This window comes from Vidua chalybeata, chromosome 2 (assembly GCF_026979565.1).
Source record: "Vidua chalybeata isolate OUT-0048 chromosome 2, bVidCha1 merged haplotype, whole genome shotgun sequence".
In the NCBI taxonomy this organism is placed as follows: Eukaryota; Metazoa; Chordata; class Aves; order Passeriformes; family Viduidae; genus Vidua; species Vidua chalybeata.
In genome coordinates this window covers 71,399,258-71,420,802 of record NC_071531.1, presented here as the reverse complement: position 1 = coordinate 71,420,802, position 21,545 = coordinate 71,399,258, and the positions used below count along the sequence as shown (strand labels likewise).

At 40.7% G+C, this 21,545-nt stretch overlaps 1 protein-coding gene across 1 annotated transcript in view; it reads left to right on the top strand.

Moving 5' to 3' along the window:
* The first annotated feature begins 1,236 nt into the window (after positions 1-1,236).
* Positions 1,237-21,545, top strand: part of USF3 (upstream transcription factor family member 3) — a 34,555-nt gene continuing 14,246 nt past the window's right edge. Inside the window, exons 1-5 of the mRNA XM_053931941.1 lie at positions 1,237-1,291; positions 15,318-15,382; positions 17,345-17,373; positions 19,694-19,776; positions 20,808-20,904. Of these exons, the coding sequence (XP_053787916.1) occupies positions 1,247-1,291; positions 15,318-15,382; positions 17,345-17,373; positions 19,694-19,776; positions 20,808-20,904 (319 nt within the window). The 5' untranslated portion in view covers positions 1,237-1,246. The remainder of the gene's footprint in view (positions 1,292-15,317; positions 15,383-17,344; positions 17,374-19,693; positions 19,777-20,807; positions 20,905-21,545) is intronic.

Sequence of the window (21,545 nt, the reverse complement as noted above, 5' to 3'; positions counted from 1 at the left end):
TTCAAGCTGGTATTTATAGTAATGTTAGAATTCCTCTGCAAAAACAGCTTGGGCCTCAATTTTCTTCACAGCTCGCAAATGGGCTTTTCACTTAATGTCAACTGCAAGGTTATTTTGCAAGTGGCAGCTATCCAAAATAAAATGGTTTGGGTTATTTAACATCTGATTGCTGCTATGACTCATTTCAGCAGCCGCAGAGTTCTTGGGCACTGCTTCAGAAACTTGTCTCTGCTCTATTATGTTGTAAGAAGGCATATGGATACAAGATGCTTTCTCAGGGAAGCAATTGAGCTGGAACTGGGAAGCTGCCTTATTATGGGTAATAATTGAATTAGGCACTAGCAGGAAGCAAAAAGTGGGGAGTTGTTAATGATCCACAGTCCCTCATTTCATGGATAAAACAACACTTTTCCTAAACTGATTTACCTCATGAGGAAGATGGATGGAGCGCCTTCTTCCCCAGAACTAAGCGTGAGCAGAGCGTGTGACAAAGCTAAGGAAAAATGTCTATTAAAGCGTCAGTCATGGCACCGAACCGTCACAGGACGTGGCTGGGCTCCTCGTGGGCAGCTCCATGTAGCAAATCTTTAGCCAGCCTTTATCTTTGCTCGCCACTCCGTCCCAGAACGCTGATTGCCGAGGACGCGGGGCAGCAGTTCAGTGCACAAACGCTGTTCTGCACTGCTGAGGGCTCTCACACACACCGCGGCGGAGGTCGGCGAAGGGCAGCGCTCGGGTCATTCTCGCCCTGGCAGGACGGGATTGTTTCGTCTGACAGCAATACGCACAAAATAACACGCGGTGCTTTCCCCCCTGCCCGTGATGCCGCTCAGAACCGACCCAACGCCGCAACCTTTCCCGTCCCGGCGCGGCCGCTGCCCCTTTAAGAGCTGCCGCCCGCCCCTCCGCGCGCCTCTTCCCGCTGCGCTCATTGGCCGCCCGGGACGCCGCTCCCCGCCAGTTCCTGTTTCGGCCACCTTACCTTGTTGACGCCAGTCTCTGCCTCCCTGCCCTCTGATTGGCCCGCGCCGCCAATGTTTGTGGCGGCCATTGGTCCGCACCCGCTCCGCCCCGCCTAGTTGAGGGCGAGCGACGCCCTCTCCGGTCTGGCCCTTGTTGATTGGCCGCGAGGGCTCGCCCCGCGCGCGGCGATTGGCTGCGGCGCGAGCAGCAGGGTGGGCTGCGCGGGCGGGCAGTGGCGCGGAGGCGGCGGCGGGGCCGGCGCGGGGTGTCCGCCCGGCGGAGGATGGTCCCGGCGCTGGGGCCGCCGCGCAGCGCGCCCGGCCCGACCGTGAGTGCAGGCGGCGGGGCCGGGGACGGGAGCGGCAGCGGGAGGAGAGGGACCCGGAGCGGCAGCGGGGCCGGGGCGTCGCGTTGGGCCGGGGCCGCGCTCGCCCCGGGATGCCGGTGGGGCCGGTGCCCCTTTGTCCGGCCCCGGTGTGCCCGGCCCGGCCCGGGCAGGGGCTGCGGGGCCGGGACAGGCCGGGCGCAGCTGCAGAGTGCGGGCGGCCCGTGGCGGCGCGGCCCCCGGGCGGCCGTGGCGCGGTGGCGGTGCCCGGGCTCTGCTCCCCGGGAGTTGTGCGGCTGCGGGGGCTGCCCGTGCCAGGGCTGGGGTGAGGGAAAGTCGGGGGAACAGCGGTGAAGGTTTGGAGAGCGGCGTGGTTTTATCGCTTTGCGGTCTTGGTGCTGCCAGACGATTGAGCGCGAGTCGCCGTTCGGGGAGCTCGCCTCGGAGGCAGCAAGAGGCGGGCACTGCGCCTCAGCCCGGCATCTTCCCGGCGTGGACCGGGACGCTGGATGTTCGCGGCGCTGTGCTCGTGTCGAGTGACACCCCCACGGGAGGCTAGCCCACTTCAAAGGATGTGCCTCTAGGGCTTTTTTGCTTAGAATTCGGTCACTCGTAGCTAACGTTTCTCGCTGGACGTGTTGTAAGCTTGGTCTCCGAAGGAGGGAAGTCTGATGGATGTGTCTTGTCTATTCCTTCTCTGCCTGCTAATTTTAGCTCTCCGGCCGATTTCAGTCAAATTTGCCAGCAGCAGAGGCTTTAAAGAGTTGGAAGGCTTCAGTTTCATGGGAATCAACACTGACAGACACAGAAGTGTTTGTAACTCACAGTTACTGCTCATGTTAAGGGCAGAACACCTAAAAATGCAGCTCCCTGTGACAGCACAAATGAACTGAGTCCGTTGACATAGCTATAGTGAGATACTATGTGGCACATGATGCCCATTGTCTAGGGAAGTCTGTAGGGAAAAATTGGAAGTAAGGCAAAGAAAAAGGGAATAGTGATGTGTTGAGTTTCTGTCCGTAAGTAGGAAAATCACAAAACTGTATTTTTGCTTTTCACATAATAGCTTGGACTTCTGTTAGACTTCATCTAGACATGCAATTATTAAGTACTTCTAGCAGAGATAATGATGGCACAGTTAAGCATCCAGAAGTCAGGTAATGTAACAGCTTATTTTAGAGGTGTGATTTTAGCTTTACTTTTAATGTACAAGTCATGGGGACCACCTTATTTATATGACTGTGTTAAGTAGCACTTCAGCCAACTGCAGAGCCTTGTTCATTGCTCATGAATTGTGTGCAGTAGTCAGACAAATGGGAAGGAAGAAACTTCCTATGAGTAAATGCTTATTATTAGAAAGATTTAGAACCTTTAATTTTTGATTTTCAATTAATGCCATAACAATATCGGATAAGTACATTTTGGGATTAAATACATTTCACAACTGAAAATAGATTTGCCACTGAATTGGAAATAAGCATAGAAAAATGCTCATGTTGTGAGCATGATTTTTAAGGTGCTTGTATTCAAAATACCATGTCAGGTATGTGAAACAGTACAAGAACATTGCAAATTTTGAAGTGTTTGGAAATTACTTACTCCCTTAGAGACTTACTTATTCCCTTATGGATACATGGGAAGATTTTAACAGAGTAGATGAAAAGTGGTGGTGGATCCTGGAGGAGTCTGACAGCTGCAAAGAGATAATTAGGATGTAAGTTTTTGCTAGTGGCTTTGCTGCTTTGATTCCTGGGGTTTCAAGTAGTGTTCTGAGGAGCTGGCCAGGGACACGCTGAAGGGACTGTCACTCGAGTGGCCCTGTGACATGTGCCTGGCCCATGCCTGCTGTGTGCACTGTGGACTCTCATTTGTAGCTGAAGTTTAGCTGTACTCTGAAATGTCTTGGATTCAATGCCTTGAATCTTGGGAACAAGAAGGTAAAGATTTTGTGGATGTGTTCTGCTGGCTGAGCTACTCCAGCTGTTCTTCACCTCAGCTCTTCTTAGGTGAATGAGAGGGATGCTCCTGACTCTTTTTAGGTGGAGGAGTTACAGAGGTACTTTCTTGAGCATTGTTTAGACGGTTTCTCTCCATGTGCTGAAGTTGTAAGAGCACCTCTGGCTTCCACATATTGAAGTATAACGAATTAGGCTACAGAGAGATTGGGGATGGTGCATTCCAAGTATTTAAGTACGCTTTTAATTTGCAAATTGCCTTGATACAAAGTGTGTGACATTGTAACCAATCATGTCCCGCTTGGATATGAATTAATACAATGTATGAGTTGAAGCTGGATGCTGTAGAAAGCAATAGACATGCGAGGAAGGCAAGGGCAGGGACGTGCTGGATTTGTTTGACAAGAGCCATTCTGTGGTTTAATTTTTGTACAGTAGTGCTTTTTAAGGTCTTAAAAATAACTTTGTAAGTGACACTTGACTGTGGGGAGGTATAAGAAGCGTAGCATTTGATACGAAGGGTTTCCCAATGAATCATGTTTGGTTGTGTCACAAGAACTTGTGAAAAGTACCACAAAGTCTGTGCCACTTTGAGGGATAGTGACACCTTTCAAAATAGGAAAACATGTTCCTGAGGGATTTAATTTGATTAAAGGAATCACAGACACAACTGAGATGAAGAATTTATAAAATGACTGGCAGTACTGTGGATGGACAGTCCATCAGGCTGGAGGCAAGTACACTTCTTCAGAGCCCTGAGATTTATAACTGGAGTTGTTATGAAAAGATCAGGAACATTAAAGCTGTTAGATTGTATGCATGCACACATTTACACATCCATTTTCATTTAAAAATCTGGGTTGTATGCACATCTTCACTGGCATTTTCATTGGGGACATGGCTCAGTTATTTAATTGAAAACTGTCTCATCTGAAACTCTGCACCATGATATGTATTCAATTTCAATGGGCGGGAGTGTTCAAGCAGTGTTTGAGTTATTTCAGATTACAGTAAAACATGTAAAGGTCTCAGCTCCTTGATTAGGAAATGTTGTGCAGTGTCCAGTTTATGTAATACTGACCTAACTTGATGTTTAAAATGCAATTCCAGCTTTTATGTGTGGATATAATGTGTCCAAAGTGTACTTTGGTTTGCTACCTTACCAGTGTAGTGCCGTTGTCATGCTTAGAGTAAGCACAAGAGGTTCTGCTGTGTGCACAAGATGGACAAATTGTGTGTAAACTGGGCTTGTTTCCTGTATGAAAAGCCATGGCTTTAGTCCTCTAAGGTGAATGAGTTGCTTTTGCAACCATGACTTACGATAGCAATCTCTTACATCAGCCACGCTGGGTGCCATTGTGGTTCAGATAACAAGAAAGTACTAGGCTGCTAAAAATGTTTCTTGTTTCCTAGTAACAAGTGCCTTTCTCACACAGTTACCTGAACTTCTGTCAGGTTAACTGACCAGCATGAAAACCATGAATTGAAATCAGCTCCATCTGAGAGCACATCTCAGTCATGTTGGTATTCTGATAACCTGAATGGGTTCTTTGTGATCCATCTCTAGTGAGGCTGGGATGATCTAAGTATGGAGCTATTAACTTTTAGGTCTAAATCCAGGTTCCTCAGAACCTATGATCCATTTTCCCAGCTTTTGGTGTGGGCAATGCTGTGAAAAGATTATAGAAAACATTGTCCATTCGCCTGGTGACACACTTAATAGAAGTGTAAAGCTTTTATGGGGAGAGGAGAGCTTAAAGACTTGTTTATTCTTCAAGTAACTGGAGTTCAAGTGAAAATAATAATTGTCCATTTGGGGTGTCTGCCTGCATCTGTAGTCTGTAATGTGGTTGGCTTCAGGGACACCTAATTCATGCCAGCCTTCAACCTTTGAAGTTGGACTCTACTTTGCTTTCATGCATCAGTGAAGCTGTTAGCTAGAAATTGAACGCAGTTCTGGTACAAAGCTTCATGCTACGGCTCTTCTTGCTCATTTCCTCCAGTAGTAAAATGGTGCTCCAAATCAGCAGCATAATTTTTTCACTATTGGAGTGTCCTTAATGTTCAGAGATGCTTTAATTCAGAAATGTTTAAATATTATGCATCTATTGCTTAAATACCTCCTTCTTCCATGTAAATCTCTCACCTGCTGGAAATTCTGGGACTTCTTGTGTGATTGGAGAAGCTTAATTAGTTTTTGCATCATCTTGGGTCATTGTTTCACAAATATTAAGCCAGCACTGCCACCATGAGAAGCAATCTTGTTGTTTTAGTGTATTTATTTGGGAGTGTGTGGTGTCTCTGTGTAAGTAAAAAAAAAAAAAAAAAAAAAAAAAAAAAAAAAAAAAAGGTAAATTTTAAAAGGTAAAAGTAAACAGTAAATTTTAAAAAAGTAAAAGCAAAGTAAATTTTAAGTTGAAGTTCTCATCTGGCCTCCTGGGTGAGGAGTGCCAGTGAACCAGGGGAGAGGCTGCATCTCTCAGCATTATTTTGAAGGAGCTGGGGCAGTAGGGGAAAATAATAATCACAAGTATTTTCCCATTATTGCTAGAAGAAATGGGCTGATAGGAATTTCATGCAGTTCAACGAGGGCAAAATCCTGCACTTGGGGAAGAACAAATCAATCCACCAATATATGGTGGGGGCCATGGAGCTGGAAAGCACCTTGGCAGAAAAGGACCTGGTGGACACCAAGTTGAGCACGAGCCAACAAAGTGTCCTTTAAGCACAGGTAGCAAATGGGCCCCATTTGATACATGTGTCAGCCAGCTGAGGGAGGTGATCCTTCCACTGCACTTGGCACTAGTGAGGCCACATCTGGCATCTTGTGTTGAGTTTTAGGTTCCCCAGTACAAGAAAGACATGGATGTACCATAGAGAGTCCATTGAAAGGCCACAAGGACAATTAAGGTACAGGAGCATCTCTCATGTTGAAAGGCCAAGAGAGCTGTGATTGTTTATGGAGAAGAGAAAGCTCAGGGAGAATCCCATCTGTAAATTGTCTCAAGAGGCTTTACAGTCCATCTTACTTTGTGGTTTTTCTGTTTTATTCTGGGTGGGAATGGGAAGACCCTGTGTTTCCTAGCTTGGAAATATTAAATGTGTTAGCTATCCCTTGCTAAGGAATGCAATGGGGCTCTCCCACTCCTAGTTTCACTTTAAGGTATTTTTGCCAAGTCAGTCTTAGGTGGCAATAGGGCAATGATTTCGCACAGTTATAGAAGAAGAAGAAGATAGAGTAGAGGTAAGGCATTTTCATTTTATGGAATGATTTTTTAATTAAGTAAAACTTGAAGGATCATGGTATCAGTCTGTCCCCTTTATCCATTCCTTTCAGACCTGTGCAAAGTAGTAACTTGGAAATCTGGTTTTAGTTTCTTCTCCATTGTCAGTGCTAAATTTCTACTGTAGTCTTATTTGCTTTACCTAGTGCTTTCAGAACTACTTATTCACCCCAGATAGCTCATATACAGTAATTCTCCTAAGCTAAATAAGTAGTTCCTAAAGTGGTGGGATTATTGGATTCAAGTTTTCTATGGATTTGCACTTAGTAGTTGTATTTTCTTGTGTCTAACATGCATTGATTTTGATTTTTAATTTCCTCTTTGAAAGTGTTATGAAAGTGTGCTTGCTTTCTCTAGTCATCTGGGCTCAGATAACTTTAGTTTGGACCCCTCTGTTAAACATAATTAAAATAATGTGCAGCTTTATCCCTCCCAGTATTATTCAAAACTGTCAAACATCCAGATTGCAAGATGAGTCCTTTATTCCTGGAACTGAAGTAATTGCCCATTGCACCCACTTCATGGGTCCAAGAAAAAAAACCTCTGAAAAGCAAAGGTGTAATTGCATTGAGGTTGTGAAGGAGAATGAGCCCTCTGTTCACTAAAATCTTTTTTGAGTAGTCTGCCTATAAAATGTACATTGCAAAGTTGTGGAGGTTTTGTTTGGTTTTCATGGGTTTGGGGGCAGAGTGTGTGTATACTTGTTTTTGAAAGCTCATTGAAGTGTAATTAGTGAGCTTCTTTGGTAAGCTTATACATTAAACCTGAAATTCTGTTTTTTGGTACCTTCTACCTCAGCCATTTTTGCCTTTGGCCCCATTAAGATTCACAGGGAACTCTGGAAGGGCAGGGTTTGTAACAGAATTTCAGCAGTGATCTCTTCTGCATATTGTAGTGGAACTTTGTAGTGCAGGCCCATAGAATATTGCTTGCTGTATCATGAACTCTTGATGTGTTCTTAGTTTGTGCCAGATTTCTCAAACCCTAAGCCTATAAAATATTTAAGAACTTGACTGTGTAATCCTTTGTACTGAATGACTCATATCTGAAAAGATGAATTAAAAAATTTGACACATAAACTCTCTGGATGCCCTGAATATTTTGGCTATAGGATATTTTGCACTGCTTGTTAGTTAAGGTCCTCGGGAGAGAGCAGCAAGGCAGCTTGGCACGTGTCAGAAGATGCCTTGATACCTCCTCAGGACCATATGTGGTTTTATAAACAGACTCTGAGGGTCCCTTGTAGTTGAAAAACAAAAAGAGCTCAGCTTAAAACCAAAGCAGTGAAGCAAAGAATACTGCTCTGGCTAAATCATTGTGGCCAAAATGCATGTTTTTATGCTGTAATTTAAACTGGTTGTCAGGCTCTGTGATGAGGTGCTGCTCTTTGGATAGAGATTTCATTTGGAGATAAGGTCACATGAGAAAGCAGAATTGGATGGGCTCTCGCTGGAACAGGTTGTCCAGGGAAGCTGCAGATGCCCTATCTCTGGAAGTGTTCAAGGCCAGGCTGGATGAAGTTCTCAGCAACCTGGTCTAGTGGGAGGTCTCCCTGCCAATGGCAGGGGGGTTGGAATGAGATGATTTTAAGTTTCCTTCCAACTCAAACCATTTTATGACTCTATGACTTACAGCTTCTACATTTTTCCAATCAGTCTTTGGTGTTTCAAATACAGTTTTCATAAAAGGCTGGATTCCTGAGTTATAAATAACCATCTTGGTCACAGTATTTGGGGGCCATGATGACTTGCATGTTTCAGCTCTTTTCAGGGAAAGAATTACTTGCAGCATGCTGCTGCAAGTTTGGGCTCACCAACAGCTGCTCTTGCCCAGGAGCGAGTGGGAGAGCACTCTCAGCCTCAGCCTGGTGCAGGCAATCTTTGCCATCTGATCCAGGTAACCTAACCCTAACCCACAGAGAGGTGATGACCTGTGGTAGGAGGAACTTGCCTGCAATTCACTTTGTATCCTCCTAGCTTTCACCATCCAAACACTCTTGTGGCTCCTTTGTCAAGCGCAGCATAATTAGATGTCTGTCTTCTCTTTGAAAATCCTTTGGTTTTGAGGTGTACCATGGATCATTGGGCATTGGAAGCCAGGGAGATGAGCACTGTCTTGCAACAAAGAGACATTTCTCACATTTTCTCACTTCCATAGTAAAATTGGTATGTGGTAACTTGTGAATCTCAGCACAATACATGGAGAACAGGGGATCAGGAGGATTTCCCTGGTCATTCCTTTTTGATTTCCTAAAGAAAAGAGTGATGTTCCCCTTATTTTCATCTAAAGTAGCTGAAGATGTGGTTTCAGGTGAGAGCTCTGGTCTTTGTGATTGTGGCTTGTGCACTGGCTGCATAATTATGGCTCTTTAGCTCCCAAATGCCTGCTTCCCTATAACAATTGCTCCAGACCACAGAACATGGTTCTTGTCTTCCTTTACTTGCACCGTGTGCACTTCAGTTTCTTTGCAGTACCAAGATCATCTGCACAATATGAGAGGGTGGCAGCAGCTCTCATCTGGGTGCAACATGTACAGAGGTACTTCTCCTTAAATATTTTCCAGACCATATACAGTCAGTAAGAGACTTGGTTTTGTGGACATGAGTTTTATCTCTGCCCCTCCTCTAAGGTTTAAAAAGAAATGATGCTATACTTAGGAAGACTTGGGAGGGAATAGCAGTAGACAAATAAATATGAGATGTGGATCTTCAAGTGATTAACAGAGAAGTTTCTTTTTTTTTTTTTCTTATGAAGTTTTCTTAAGCAGATCTGTTCTGGTTTTCTCCGAATGACCCTACACCAATGCTGTCCTAAAACTCCTTGTTACTAAATGGTCAGTGCAATTGCCATTGATATTTTTAAAATTACAAATGAAACAAAACCAATGTAGATATGAGGGAATATCACTTGAGTAATTACCCTTTCTCTTCCTCCAATGCTATTACAAAAAAACCCTAAACATTTTCTTTCTAGTTCTCTTGCATGTTCTTGTATAAGAGCCTTACTAAAACTTTATTGCTTTAAGTCAGCAGGAGGAAAAATACTAATTTATTTGAGTTTAGGTAATGCAAACAGAAGAGGCAGAATAAAAATATCTAAAAGCAGTGAAGTTTTCTTTTGATCTGTTATTTACAAGCACATTTAAAAAACAAAAGTTGCCTCGTGTAACAAGTTTTAGCTCATTGGCTTTGGTTTTTTTTTCTTAGCTTTTGCAGAGGCTCTGGGAACAGTTTGGTTGGCTGGGAAACTCTCAACTGGTTTGCATCAGGACTATCTTCCTCAGCACAAGGAGGCAGTGCCCACTCTGAGCTGGTCAGCCAGCACACCCATGCTGCAGAGCTGGTCACAGACCCAGCCATGTCCAGTCCCTCACCTGACCTCGCTCCTCCTCCTCTGCTCACTCCTAGGTTTTTGTAAACATCTGGGAACTTCATCTCTTTGAGAGGTTGCAGTTAGGTCAGTCATGGGGCTCAGCTGTTGGGAGGGAGTGGATTAAGGAACACAGTAACAGGGAAATCTCAATTTCTTCTGAAACCAAACTGATAGATTTATTTCCTCCTGTTAGGAAAAATAGCCTTTTTCATTTTCCTGTATGATAGTCTTACCAGGTTGCTTTGATAGGCCACAGTAGTTAATACACACAGGTAACAGTCACAAAGGTCAGCTTTGAGTTATGTTTCCTGCAGTCATTTTATTAGGTAAATACAAAATTAGAATAGAACAATTCCAAGGGGGAATAAAGAAAGGACAGTAAATTTTGTCTCCTGATCTCAAGGGCACCTTGCTTGTCATTAAAAACTTGGTCTAAGTTCCTCATTAAAGCTAGCCTTGTTCTAAAACATGCATGGAAGATTGGAGAAGTGAGCTCCAGCAGTTGCTTGGATGAAGAAGACAGTGTCTCAGGAAAAAAGCATTTGAGTAGTTATGGTCTATGCCTCGGAATTGATCTTAGCTTTACATTAAGGCTTACTACATGAGGTATACAAAACCAGTAAGAGCTGTGAGACTGAAGCAGTGTCACAGCATAAGCTTGCTGAAGGATATTAAGAGGAAGAAAGATTTGGACTGATGGTAGGTTTGCAGAATATGTGTAGTTGCATATAATAATTATTCTTTCTGTCTGGTGCAGAAGAATGGAATGGCTATACTAATTTGAGGAAGATTGCTTTGTGCAGCCAAAGATAACAGATTGGAATAATTATTTTCTTTTTTTAAATTAATATTAAGTTTGGAAATTATTCCTAAATAAGGAGTGAAAAAATAATGCCAAATAAAATAATCTAAATTAACTTTTTCTTGTATTTGCTGAGCGCGTGTTTTGAAGAAGAGATTTCATAAAATTTGCTAAACAGTACCAGGAAAGATGGGTGGTAGACAAGAAGATGCTTAAATAAATTGGTTTTCAAGTTTTATACCCAATGTTTCAGAACTGTAGAAGAGATTAAATTATGTTAAATTTAAATCTTCAGAACACAAAGCATCCTTTAATTTCTGAGGATGACATTGCATTTAAATTAAAATCAATATCTTAGGTTGGTGTTGTGAAAGCTGTTAACTACATAAAGCTTAAAGAAAGCTTGGTACTAAATAAATATAAATGATGAGTTACTGCTTCTTCATCTGTTTTAAGAATTTGGATTTTGCTACGTTTTCTCTGCAGATATTCAGTTGAGTTAAGTGAGCATATTTAATGAGTGAACTTAAAATACATTTGTCTCTGAGCTTATGAGGCAAATACATGTCTTCTGCTTTAGGGAATCCATGAAGGAATCTTGATGAAGAAGCAATACTTGATGTGGAAGAAGTAAAGGAAAACCCACTGTCATAGCTCTGGTCATACAACAGCTGAGGGGGAGAAATGGACACAGTGTAAGCATTCATCAACCCTCAGAAATCTCCACCAGGCAGTATTTTTATTTTCTTTTTAATTCACAAAGCCCATATTTTCAGCAACCTTTAAGAAAACCTCCTCCCTGGTATTGCCAGCTTGAGCTGTTCTGCGGAGTATGAAGTAAAATGCAAAGGTTTCTGTCCTTACAGAATAAGAATGGGAAAAAACAATTTCAGTTCACCATATTTTTCACGGTACAATCTATCAGTAGAAAGCCCAGAGTTTTATACAAGTGTTGATTAACAAATTTAAACACCTCTTTTCAGTGAAGCTCACAAAAACTAATAGGTTCATTAGATAATGTGTACAGCCTTGCTTTTTGCTATCAGGGCCATGAAATTGGGAGCACTGGTTGAGTGGAAAACTGAAAAACTTCACCTGAAGTAATTCCACAGTAAAGTGAAATTAGGGTGAGAGTCACAGCATTTCTATGCCATGTCTCCTACAGGAAATGTAGATCCTGGGGGAAATGAAGCATATAAAATACAGACTTTAAGTTTACATTTGTGAGCGTTATGCACTCAGTGTGGCAGCAAATGGCTTGAAATATAAAGGGAACAGCAACACTTAAAAAAAAGGACAGAGGAGGAAGAAAGAACTGGGGTCTTTGACATGTAGTAAAGATTTTCTATTATTTTTCAGGATAAAAAAATAGTTAGAAACTGTATTAATAAATTATAGCACAAATTTTCACTAAGGCCTTGTCTATCCATCTTCCAGAATGCTACATACAATGAATTGCTGAATCATTTCAGCATCTGCTCAGCACAAAGAAATAAGGCAATTGGAATATTGTGTATATCATTACTTTGTGAGATAGGGATGGCTATTGTTAAGAAAGAGAGTTTTGCTGAGTGGACATAGAAGAAGCCAAAATATAGGCGTAAGGAGAACTGATGTCAGGAGGGAGAAGGGGATGCTCTGACTTAGGGCAGGGAGTAAATGGGGTTGTGAATGTGTTCCAGACTGTGCAGCTGGAGTCAGAACAGCCATGTCTGTTCTGGGGAAGGGTATTTGTGGGTGGGTGTTTTTTTTATTCCCTTACCTCCACACACTTGTGCTTCATCTGTAGCCCTGCATGGTAGCTGGCCATCTAAATCCACATTAATGCTTTCTGTGTTAAATACACTGCAAAACAGAAATAGTCCTTTGGTTCTCAAGCTGTATAAATTTGCAAGATTTAAAAAATGTGGTTGCTTGGTGAATACATTAGTCTTTCAAAAATGCTAAGTTCACCAAAACTAAGACCTCTTTTATCTTTTTACTCTGATTTCCAGCATAGTTGCTATGGTCTCAATATGCCCACTAACAGACACATCAGCTCTGTCTTTGTAGGTCGTGCAGAAATCAAGAAACAATCCAGCATCTTCCTTTTTCTAAGCATGTTTGAGAGCTTTGCTTTACCAGAACTATGCCCATGTGCTCACATCCTCACTGAACAGAAACAGTACTGTACACAGTAAATTAAATGACCCCTTTGCCTCCTTGAGTAGTTGTTTCACCTGCTACACAAGGTGCTGCCTCAGTGATGGATGTATGAGTGTAGTGTCACCAGGCAGCTGCTCTGCTTCTCCTGTCTCTTAATGGAGAGCCTTAATGGCTACAGATCCTGCTGGACTGCTTTGGCACGCTGGAAACTGCTGAAAGGAGGTATGCTGGCCTCAGTCACTTCGTGTATACCTGTAACATCTCTCTGGCTGCCAACAGCATCCAAAAGATGGTTGGGCTCTAACTAGTTTTTGTTTGTTTGTTTGTGTTGTTTTGTTTTGTTTTTAATCAAAATCATCTGCTAAGGTCTCCCAGTTAACCCCTTCATCATCACCTGGTACAGTGAATGCAGGTAGAATCAGTGAGTACTTACTGACCATCACCAGCTGTACCCAGGAGGGATAAGTTATAGATGCCTTGGGTGGGAAACTGGCTTTCCTGGCTTTCAGAGTTGTGAGTTTTTACTAACTTGGACAACCTGGCATAACAAGTGGATTACTCTTACTACATATAAACTCAAATAAATTGTTAGTGAAGTAAGCTAATTGGATTTAAAGGAGAAGAAATCTTGTTTTTAAGATGAGGTAACACAATTTATAGGAGGGTGCTGAAGTTGCACCACTGCTTTATCCCACAGTAAAAGACTGTTAACTCTGTCTGGTGTTTTCATAATTTATGCAGGGTTTGGTCAGTGGGCACAGAGAAAGCAAAGTCAGTGGGCACAGAGAAAGCAAAGTCCGTGGAGGGATATAAATAGAAAGTGATGTGCTCCCATTGCTGGGCTGGAGAGGGTTGTGGTGGCTGTGTTTAGGTAGGCTCTGTGTAACACCCAGTGGGGCAATGGAATGCTGTAACTCCTCTCAGAGAGGATTGTGTCCAGTTTTGTGATGGTGTGAACACTGTTGTGTAGGTGGAGTTGAATTATATTCCTGAAACCTTCAGGCACTTTGAGTTCCCTGAGCTGGATCTATTCATAGGTTATTTCCTGTTTTCTTTATTTTATGGTTTGCCAATATCTCCCAAGTCTTCCCTGGAATAGAGAAAGTACTTCAGGATTAGAATGGTAAACAGCATTAGCCCTAATGTTTCTCCTCCTCTAATCTTTACTGAATGCATTTACTGAATGCATTCACTTCTAGAGTATAAAGGCTGAAAAGCAGTATCTGAATTCAGTTCTGGTACAATACAGATTATTTCTGTTAGTTACACACACACACACACACAGAGGTGTGCGCACAGAGCACTTTGTGAAGTGTATGCTTCAGTACTTTGGGAGCTCCATAGGTGTCTGGCTTTCTGGTTTGTAAGGATATTATTTTGGGGGTTTGTTTTTGATGTCAGTGCCGATAGTGGTAGGCTCAGTTTACATTAAGAACTGCTTGGTTTTTAAAGTTATATTAAAAACCACTCCCACTTCATTGCAGTCGAAACAAACAGACAAAAAATACCCTAAAGATATCAAGCCTGTTGAAAGAAGCAAATGAAAAGCTCCTTTTCAGGAGGAGCCAGAGAAAGTGAAGCCATAAGAACTTTGAGGGCCCATGGGAAGAGTTGCAATAACAGGTTGGTTGGTGAGAGAGTGAACAGAGCTGTGAAAGTAAATACAGAGCACAGACATATCAAAAACCAGATCTGTTTTTTCCTGTTGTCATCTACAGTACATTTATGTCACTTGCTCTCTAAAATTTATGTCTCTGGTAGATATTCATTTACTTAAATCTCATATTTTGTGTATCTTTGTAATGTTTTTGTTTGTCTAAATACAGGCTACCAATCTGTTCAAGATGAGGACAAGTTAGATGAGATTCATTAGGCTGTTATGGACAACTAATTCATAACTTTAATTTTAACTTAATTTTACATATCTGAGAGCTTAGGGGTGTCATTTGTGGTTGTTTTAAGGTATACAGTAATTTAATAGCAAGTAAGTTTTGTAATCTGCTACATTAAGAGCACTATTAATTTGTAGTTAATGGAATGTCCTCATTGTAGCTTGTTTTTTGCTTAGCATTCATATTTTATTTCAAACTGGGAATTGAATGCATATTCAGTGAGGAAGGGCTGATAAGAGAGAGTTCAGCTGTTCCTCCCATTTGAAAAGCAGTCATATACTCTTAACTATCCTTCCTGTTTGCTGAAAGTGGTTGGGATTATAATAGTTTTTATATTTAAAGTAATTGAGGAAGTGGAAACCAGTTCATCAGAGACAGGTTTTGCAAAACATCTCGATAGGTAACGTGCTTAATTTTTAATGTCACAAAATCAACTGCTCTGAGTTAAGGGGATGGACTTGTTCCTACATTGTAATAGGACCCCGTCCCTGTGGTCCAAGGCAAAGCCACGTAAATGTTATGGGCTAAGGAATCAGAAAAGTGCAGGAGTTTTTAATTCCTTCTATGATTTTTCCTCAGGCTCTCTTCTCCGAAACAATGCCAGAGATGACAGAGAATGAGACACCTACTAAGAAGCAGCATCGGTGAGTTCCTGTGGGAAAATTACTATTTCGTAGGTCTGTAGTCTGCAGTCATGTTGCAGTTACAAAATTTCTAGCTAAAACTTTGGCAATAAGGGTATGGACAAGAAGTTCTGTGTGTTCATCAGCATTGATCCAAAAGTTTCTCTCTTGACCTGTCTATACCAAACTATTTGTTAAAGATATATCTACCTGAGTCACTTAGGCAAAAGAGATTCTTTAATTATTTCACTGACTCTTTTGATGTGTGTAAAATTGCATTGCTGCCTTGGTTAGAGCACAGCCTCTATTCTTGTGGAGGCTCCTTGTAGATATCGGGGGGTACCTATACGAATTTCAACAGGGTAATTTAGATCTCTTCCTCAACTCCCAGTGGAATCTGGATCTTACATCTCAAATCTCTGCAGGAACTCAAACTACATCTTGAGGTTGTACAGCAACACTGTGACCAAACTTTGTAACAAAGTGACTCAACATTCACTAGAACTTTTCCAGACTTTTGTTCCTTTGTATTAACATGGGTGATCTAATACCTGATAGGTAGAGGAGTTCTTCAGTCCTTAGTTAAATGCAGCATTCATCTTACACTAGTTAACCATGTAGGATATGATTTATGATTAAGAAAAGCTCAGAGAGAACACTGATTTGTCTTACAGAAGGTTTTTCAGTCTTTGCAGATTTCACAGCTCTTTCTTATCTGACTAATAGAGTATTTTGTGTTCTGTAATGGTAATGTCAACCAAAGGACAGCTGGGTCTGTCCAGTCCTTACATTCTTTTGCATATTTAGTATCAATGATCATCATTAAGCATTATTTCTTAGCAGATGTCTCTGGGTCTGACCTGTAGCAGTAACACTACTGTCTTGCAATCCATGTCTAAGTTACTCTAGGTGCGTGCTATCTTTAGTGAGTTACCAGAAATCAGTTATCAACTCAAAGCACAAAGGATATACTGTGCCTCATGATAATCACACATCTTCCACATGTGTCATGCATTCTTACCTCAGATTCCTTGTTACATCTTGACTGTTCTGTAACAGTCAAAAAGGACAACAAAAGATCGCAGAATAATGTTACTCTGTTTTTTGCATACCCAGCAGACATCTAGTCTGAGAGTGTGCTGCTGCACAGAAGTTTTTTGAAATTGTTTTTTTTCTGGAATTTTGCTTTTTTCCAGAAAACACGTACTTTGCTTTACTGTACTTCCTGGAAGTATTTGTCCTAGTGCATGTGTATAGTACATCTTATTTATATGTGTAGAGTATACATTTGAAATTTATTGACTGGCAGTAAAGCAATTTGGGGCATTGCACAATGATTGTCGTCATCAGTCCAGTAGTCCCAGGTGAACATCTGAAACCAAACACAACCCCTCACATGCCCAAATCACACCTATTCAGAATTTTGAGACAGTAAAGAACAGCAGCTGCAGAGGAACAGTATTTTTGGTTTCTCTCACAAAGGAAGCCTCTTTGACACCAGAAGCTATGATGTTTGAAGGCAATGTGGCTGGAAAATCAACTTGCATGGTAAAGTTTTCTCTTGTTTCAGTGATCAAGTGAATGTAAAAGCAGCATTTCAGACAAATACTTAACTGTCTTGTTCCTCAGAAACAAAACTATTTTTAAAAATTCTTTGGCCTTTTTGAACACGTCATAGTGTAACAGGAACATAAAAACTCAGCTCTCCACTATAAATATGTACCAATAATCAAATGGAGCATTACACTGTGCCATGTTAAATTGAAATTGATTCAAGTCTGACCATGAACAAATTTTTGTTAGAAACTGTCTAATACCAATGTCTAAGAACATCTCATTGTGACTTCTGCTGTTCTAGTTCACAGAGCAGACTATAATATTTAGTATTTTTAGTTGTAATAGAAATAATATAAGAAATATTTGTTTGTATGCAGATCTTTAACCTTCAGTATCACATGAGTCTTTTCTCTTTATGTTTCACAGAAAGAAAAACCGGGAGACACATAATGCAGGTGGGAACATCATGCTTTGCTGTTTGGTCTGGAAATAAGCACAGACACTTTGGAGTAGTAAAACATACTTTACATGGAGATGGTTCTTCCATAGGAGTTTAGTACACTGAAAAAGCCTCACCCTACCAAACACCTTTCTGTGACCTTGCATAAAATATCTGTGCAGATTGTGTCTAGTTGGCTGGTTTCCACAGTACAAAGTTAAAGTATGAAGGAGCACCGTGCCCCTGCCATTCCAAAGCTAGTAAATTAAGAAGTAAACTATTTCAGCTGTGTTCAATTCCAAAGGAAAACAACTGCACAGGCATTCACATGCAACCAATATCCACCTCTGTCAAAACAGAGACAGGTGTCCTACCTGAGAGCTTTAGAGGCTGCCTGGATTAGAAGTATTCCTCTAGTCTATCTCTAAGGCACCCACTTGGATGTTGACACCCCAGAAATTCTGTGCAAATGGTGGCCGTATGTTGTAGGAGTCATATCCCTTGGGCAGCACCCGGTCAGTGTCTAGTACCAATGGCATCTTCTACAAGTAGGAACAGAAAGATGGACTGGGGAGGAGTCTGGCAGGCTTTGGGCTGGTTTATCCAAAGAAACTGATTGTAGTTCTTCTTTTACCTGAACACCAATATCATGTGAGCTTCACAAACTCAGCTGGAAAAACCACTGAGCAGTTTCCATGTGAAGCCTGTGCAGTGTTGTTCTTGTTGAGTGTGCTCAGGGTGTGGCCAATTTCTGAAGAATTAAGAAGGATCAGGAAACAGTCTTATCAAGTTTACTTCTAAGATGGTTGGCCTCATTGGAATTCCCAGTTCCTGTTTCACTTGTTGATAGCTTTCCAAAATCTTTATCACCTGGGCTGAACTCTGCAGTATGTGAACTTTGCAGCTCCTTCCAAGCCTATACTTTCTTAGTCGTTAATATATGGAAAAGCTGAGGATAGTGTTGCAAATATGACTAAAACAAAAGAGCACTTCACAAACACTGTGATATCTGTATGCATTAGTAAGATATATAAAGATTAAATCCCAAGTGTCCTGTGTTTTAATTTTTACAGAGGTGCTCTAATTTATATGGTAAATTTCTTGCATAAGAAACTTTGTCTTGCAGTGTTTAGTGTATTTAGGCCTATCTCTGTCAATACCAGCAATCTCTCCTGAAATACAAAAAAAAAAAAAAAATTGTTTGAGAAAGGTAAATTGAAGTGTCAGGCTACTGAAATAAGACTATTTAAATTAAATTAGTGAGTCTTTTGTAATGGAGCAAAATGAAATACACTCACCTGCAGGTCACAATTTGTTTCTTTGTGCTACTAAAAGCAGAGCAACTGCACAAACCAAAAAGTTCATTCAGTACCATAAACAAACAACACAATAGTTTGAGTCCTGACAAAGCTATGAAAGAACTTTTTCCATTAAAAAAAAAAAAAGACATCTAATAGTTTTAAGTTTGCATAGAACATGAAAACGTTTCAGTAAAAAAAATAGCTGCGTGAGAGTTAACTATATTTGAAAGAGGCTGACTGTGGTGGATGGAAAACAGAGATGCTGTCTGTAAAAAAACATGCCCAGAGATATTTATACTCCTCGACTTACAGTGTAGGCCCTTTCTGTCAATATTCAGACCTATTGAAGAGGTAAATGGTATCACTAGAAGACTATAAATGAAGCATTTTTTGGCCTTCTCCAAAATAGGTAATTCATTGGAACTACTCTCCATTCAATATTTTCTTTACTCCCAGCCAATTAGACCTTACTGGACATAGAAAAGAGTCCATCTACCTAGAGCTATGTTCAGTGCTGGCTGGCTACTCTGTTAGCGTAAATTTAAAATTTAGCCTGAAGACTGATGAAATCTACATTATTTCTCTTTTGGTGCTAAATTTGACATTAGAATTTAAGAGGCATGGGTTTGCTTCTGAAATCTGAAACTGATTCTTTCCATAATCTTTGTTCATTTGCTTTCTGTATGCATAAATTTAATCAATCTGCCTTATGAAGAGAGTGTCATAAAACTGTGTTTAAAAGAAGTTTCAAAACATGAATTTTAAGTTGTAGGAACTTTACTTTTTCATTAAGGGGTCCAAAATATCCCCACTTTTTAAAGGCATAGCTATTTACATTATGGCTCTTTGATTCCACTGAGTATTAATTTGCTAACTGAGGTTTACTTTAGAGGAACGTTTTTCCTCACTCAAGTTACTCCAGGTTCCAATGTGTAATGAAATAATGTATTTATGAGCCCTTGCATTATCCTAGTTGTGCTGCTGTTGTGCTGACTTTCCCAACCAGATAACACAGTACATATTGTTTTTGCTTAGTGGAGAGACATCGAAAGAAGAAGATTAATGCTGGGATAAACAGAATTGGAGAACTCATTCCCTGCTCTCCAGCACTTAAGCAGGTGAGTGTCCATCCAGAGGTACATACAAGTTTCCTGTCAAATGTCCAAATGTTTCTTTGTCTGTAGAAGTATAAATACTTATTTTACTATTTGGATTAGCAGGAAGGCAAAACTGTCTGAATTAATATTCTAAAGAATATAACTAGTTATTAGTATTTTAAAAACTACTTGTAATAGAATTCCTCCTTGGAAGTGCAGGGTCACATGAATGTATTTATACAGATTTGGAGCATTTTATATGAAAGTGTTGCATATGACTGCTTATTTTTGTCATCCTTCATATAATGCCTTGAAAGCAATTCAGAAACTGAAATTATAATAATAGTAATTTAAGACACTCTCCTTGCAAAAGATTAAGCAAGACAAATGCTTTGAGGTTGATGTACAGAAGCATCTTTTTCAAGATAGAGGAATCCCTAGCAGAGACTGTTCCTACTGAACAGTAGAAGAAATTAAGAAGTGAACAAAGGTTTTGCAGACAGAATAAGCATAGCTTCATAAAAAGATGATTCTGGATGGGTTATTTTCTCTTCCCATATTCCCTAGTATACTACTTTCAAAATAGTGCATATATCTCCCTGGATAGTTGTTCCATGTTTGTTGCCTTTCTAATAAAATATTTACAAGGCAGTATCCTGGAAATCTCATGTAATATGTATATTTATTAGTGAATATGAATTTTAGGCTGATCAGCGAGAAAGGATGCTGGCTGTTCAGGATCTGTGGCCTTAGTATCTACCTCAGGGCATCAGAAAGTGCCAGCTCCAGCACTGGCAATGTTATTTTGTAAAATCTCAAGGCATTTTAGGGTCAGCATCATTCACAAAACCTATAGTTTCATCTTATAAAAGCAATCAAACCAAAAAACTACCTCTAAAAAGCCCAAACAGAACCAGAAGAAAACAAACTCTACCAGTGATATTCAGAGCATATTTTTAAAGACCTCTTGGGAGTAAGTGCAGCCTCATCACTAATGGGTTTACAAATTCTAGACCTTTCTTCTAATTTTGTATATGTGTTTTCTTTTACAGAGCAAGAACATGATCCTGGATCAGGCCTTTAAGTACATAACAGAAATGAAAAGACAGAATGATGAACTTCTGTTAAATGGAGGGAACAATGAGCAGGGTAAGTACACATGCTGCTGGGGGCTCTAGAATTTCTGTCCCTCACTTCTGCTGTGTCAAAGCCTGGGACCACACATGGGAATCCCAAGAAATTATGCACATACAAGAACAATACAGCTGCTTAGAATATCTTGGAAAAAAAAAGCCAACAGAATGTCCAAGTGACTGTTCTGGCACATAACTATGACACAATGAAGCAATTGCATTGTGATGTAAAGTAATTCCAGAACATATAGGTGATGTGGCATCATCTGGAAAATTCTGCCCCAGTTTATTCTACTTGTAGTGACCAGAATGATTTCTGACCAACTCCAGTTAGATTGTTTTCTCATTGAGAAGATTAAGTTTTGTTCATTCATAAAGCTTTTTTTTCCTTTGAAAAGCTGTAAAAGTTATAACAGCTCATTTTATAAAATTATAATGTATCATATAAAATTTACTTGAATAGATGTGTAAAAGTACTGTGATGGAGGTGTGACAGAAACAATCTCAGAGCTAATGTTGTGGTTTGTGATTTTTATTTCTGCTTTATTGTGATTGTCCCACTTTGGTGAGCCATCTCCCAAGTGCATTGCCAGTTTTTGTGGCTTTACATGAGTGCTTTGTATTTCATTTTGTCTGTAGTTTTTAGATGTAATGAAA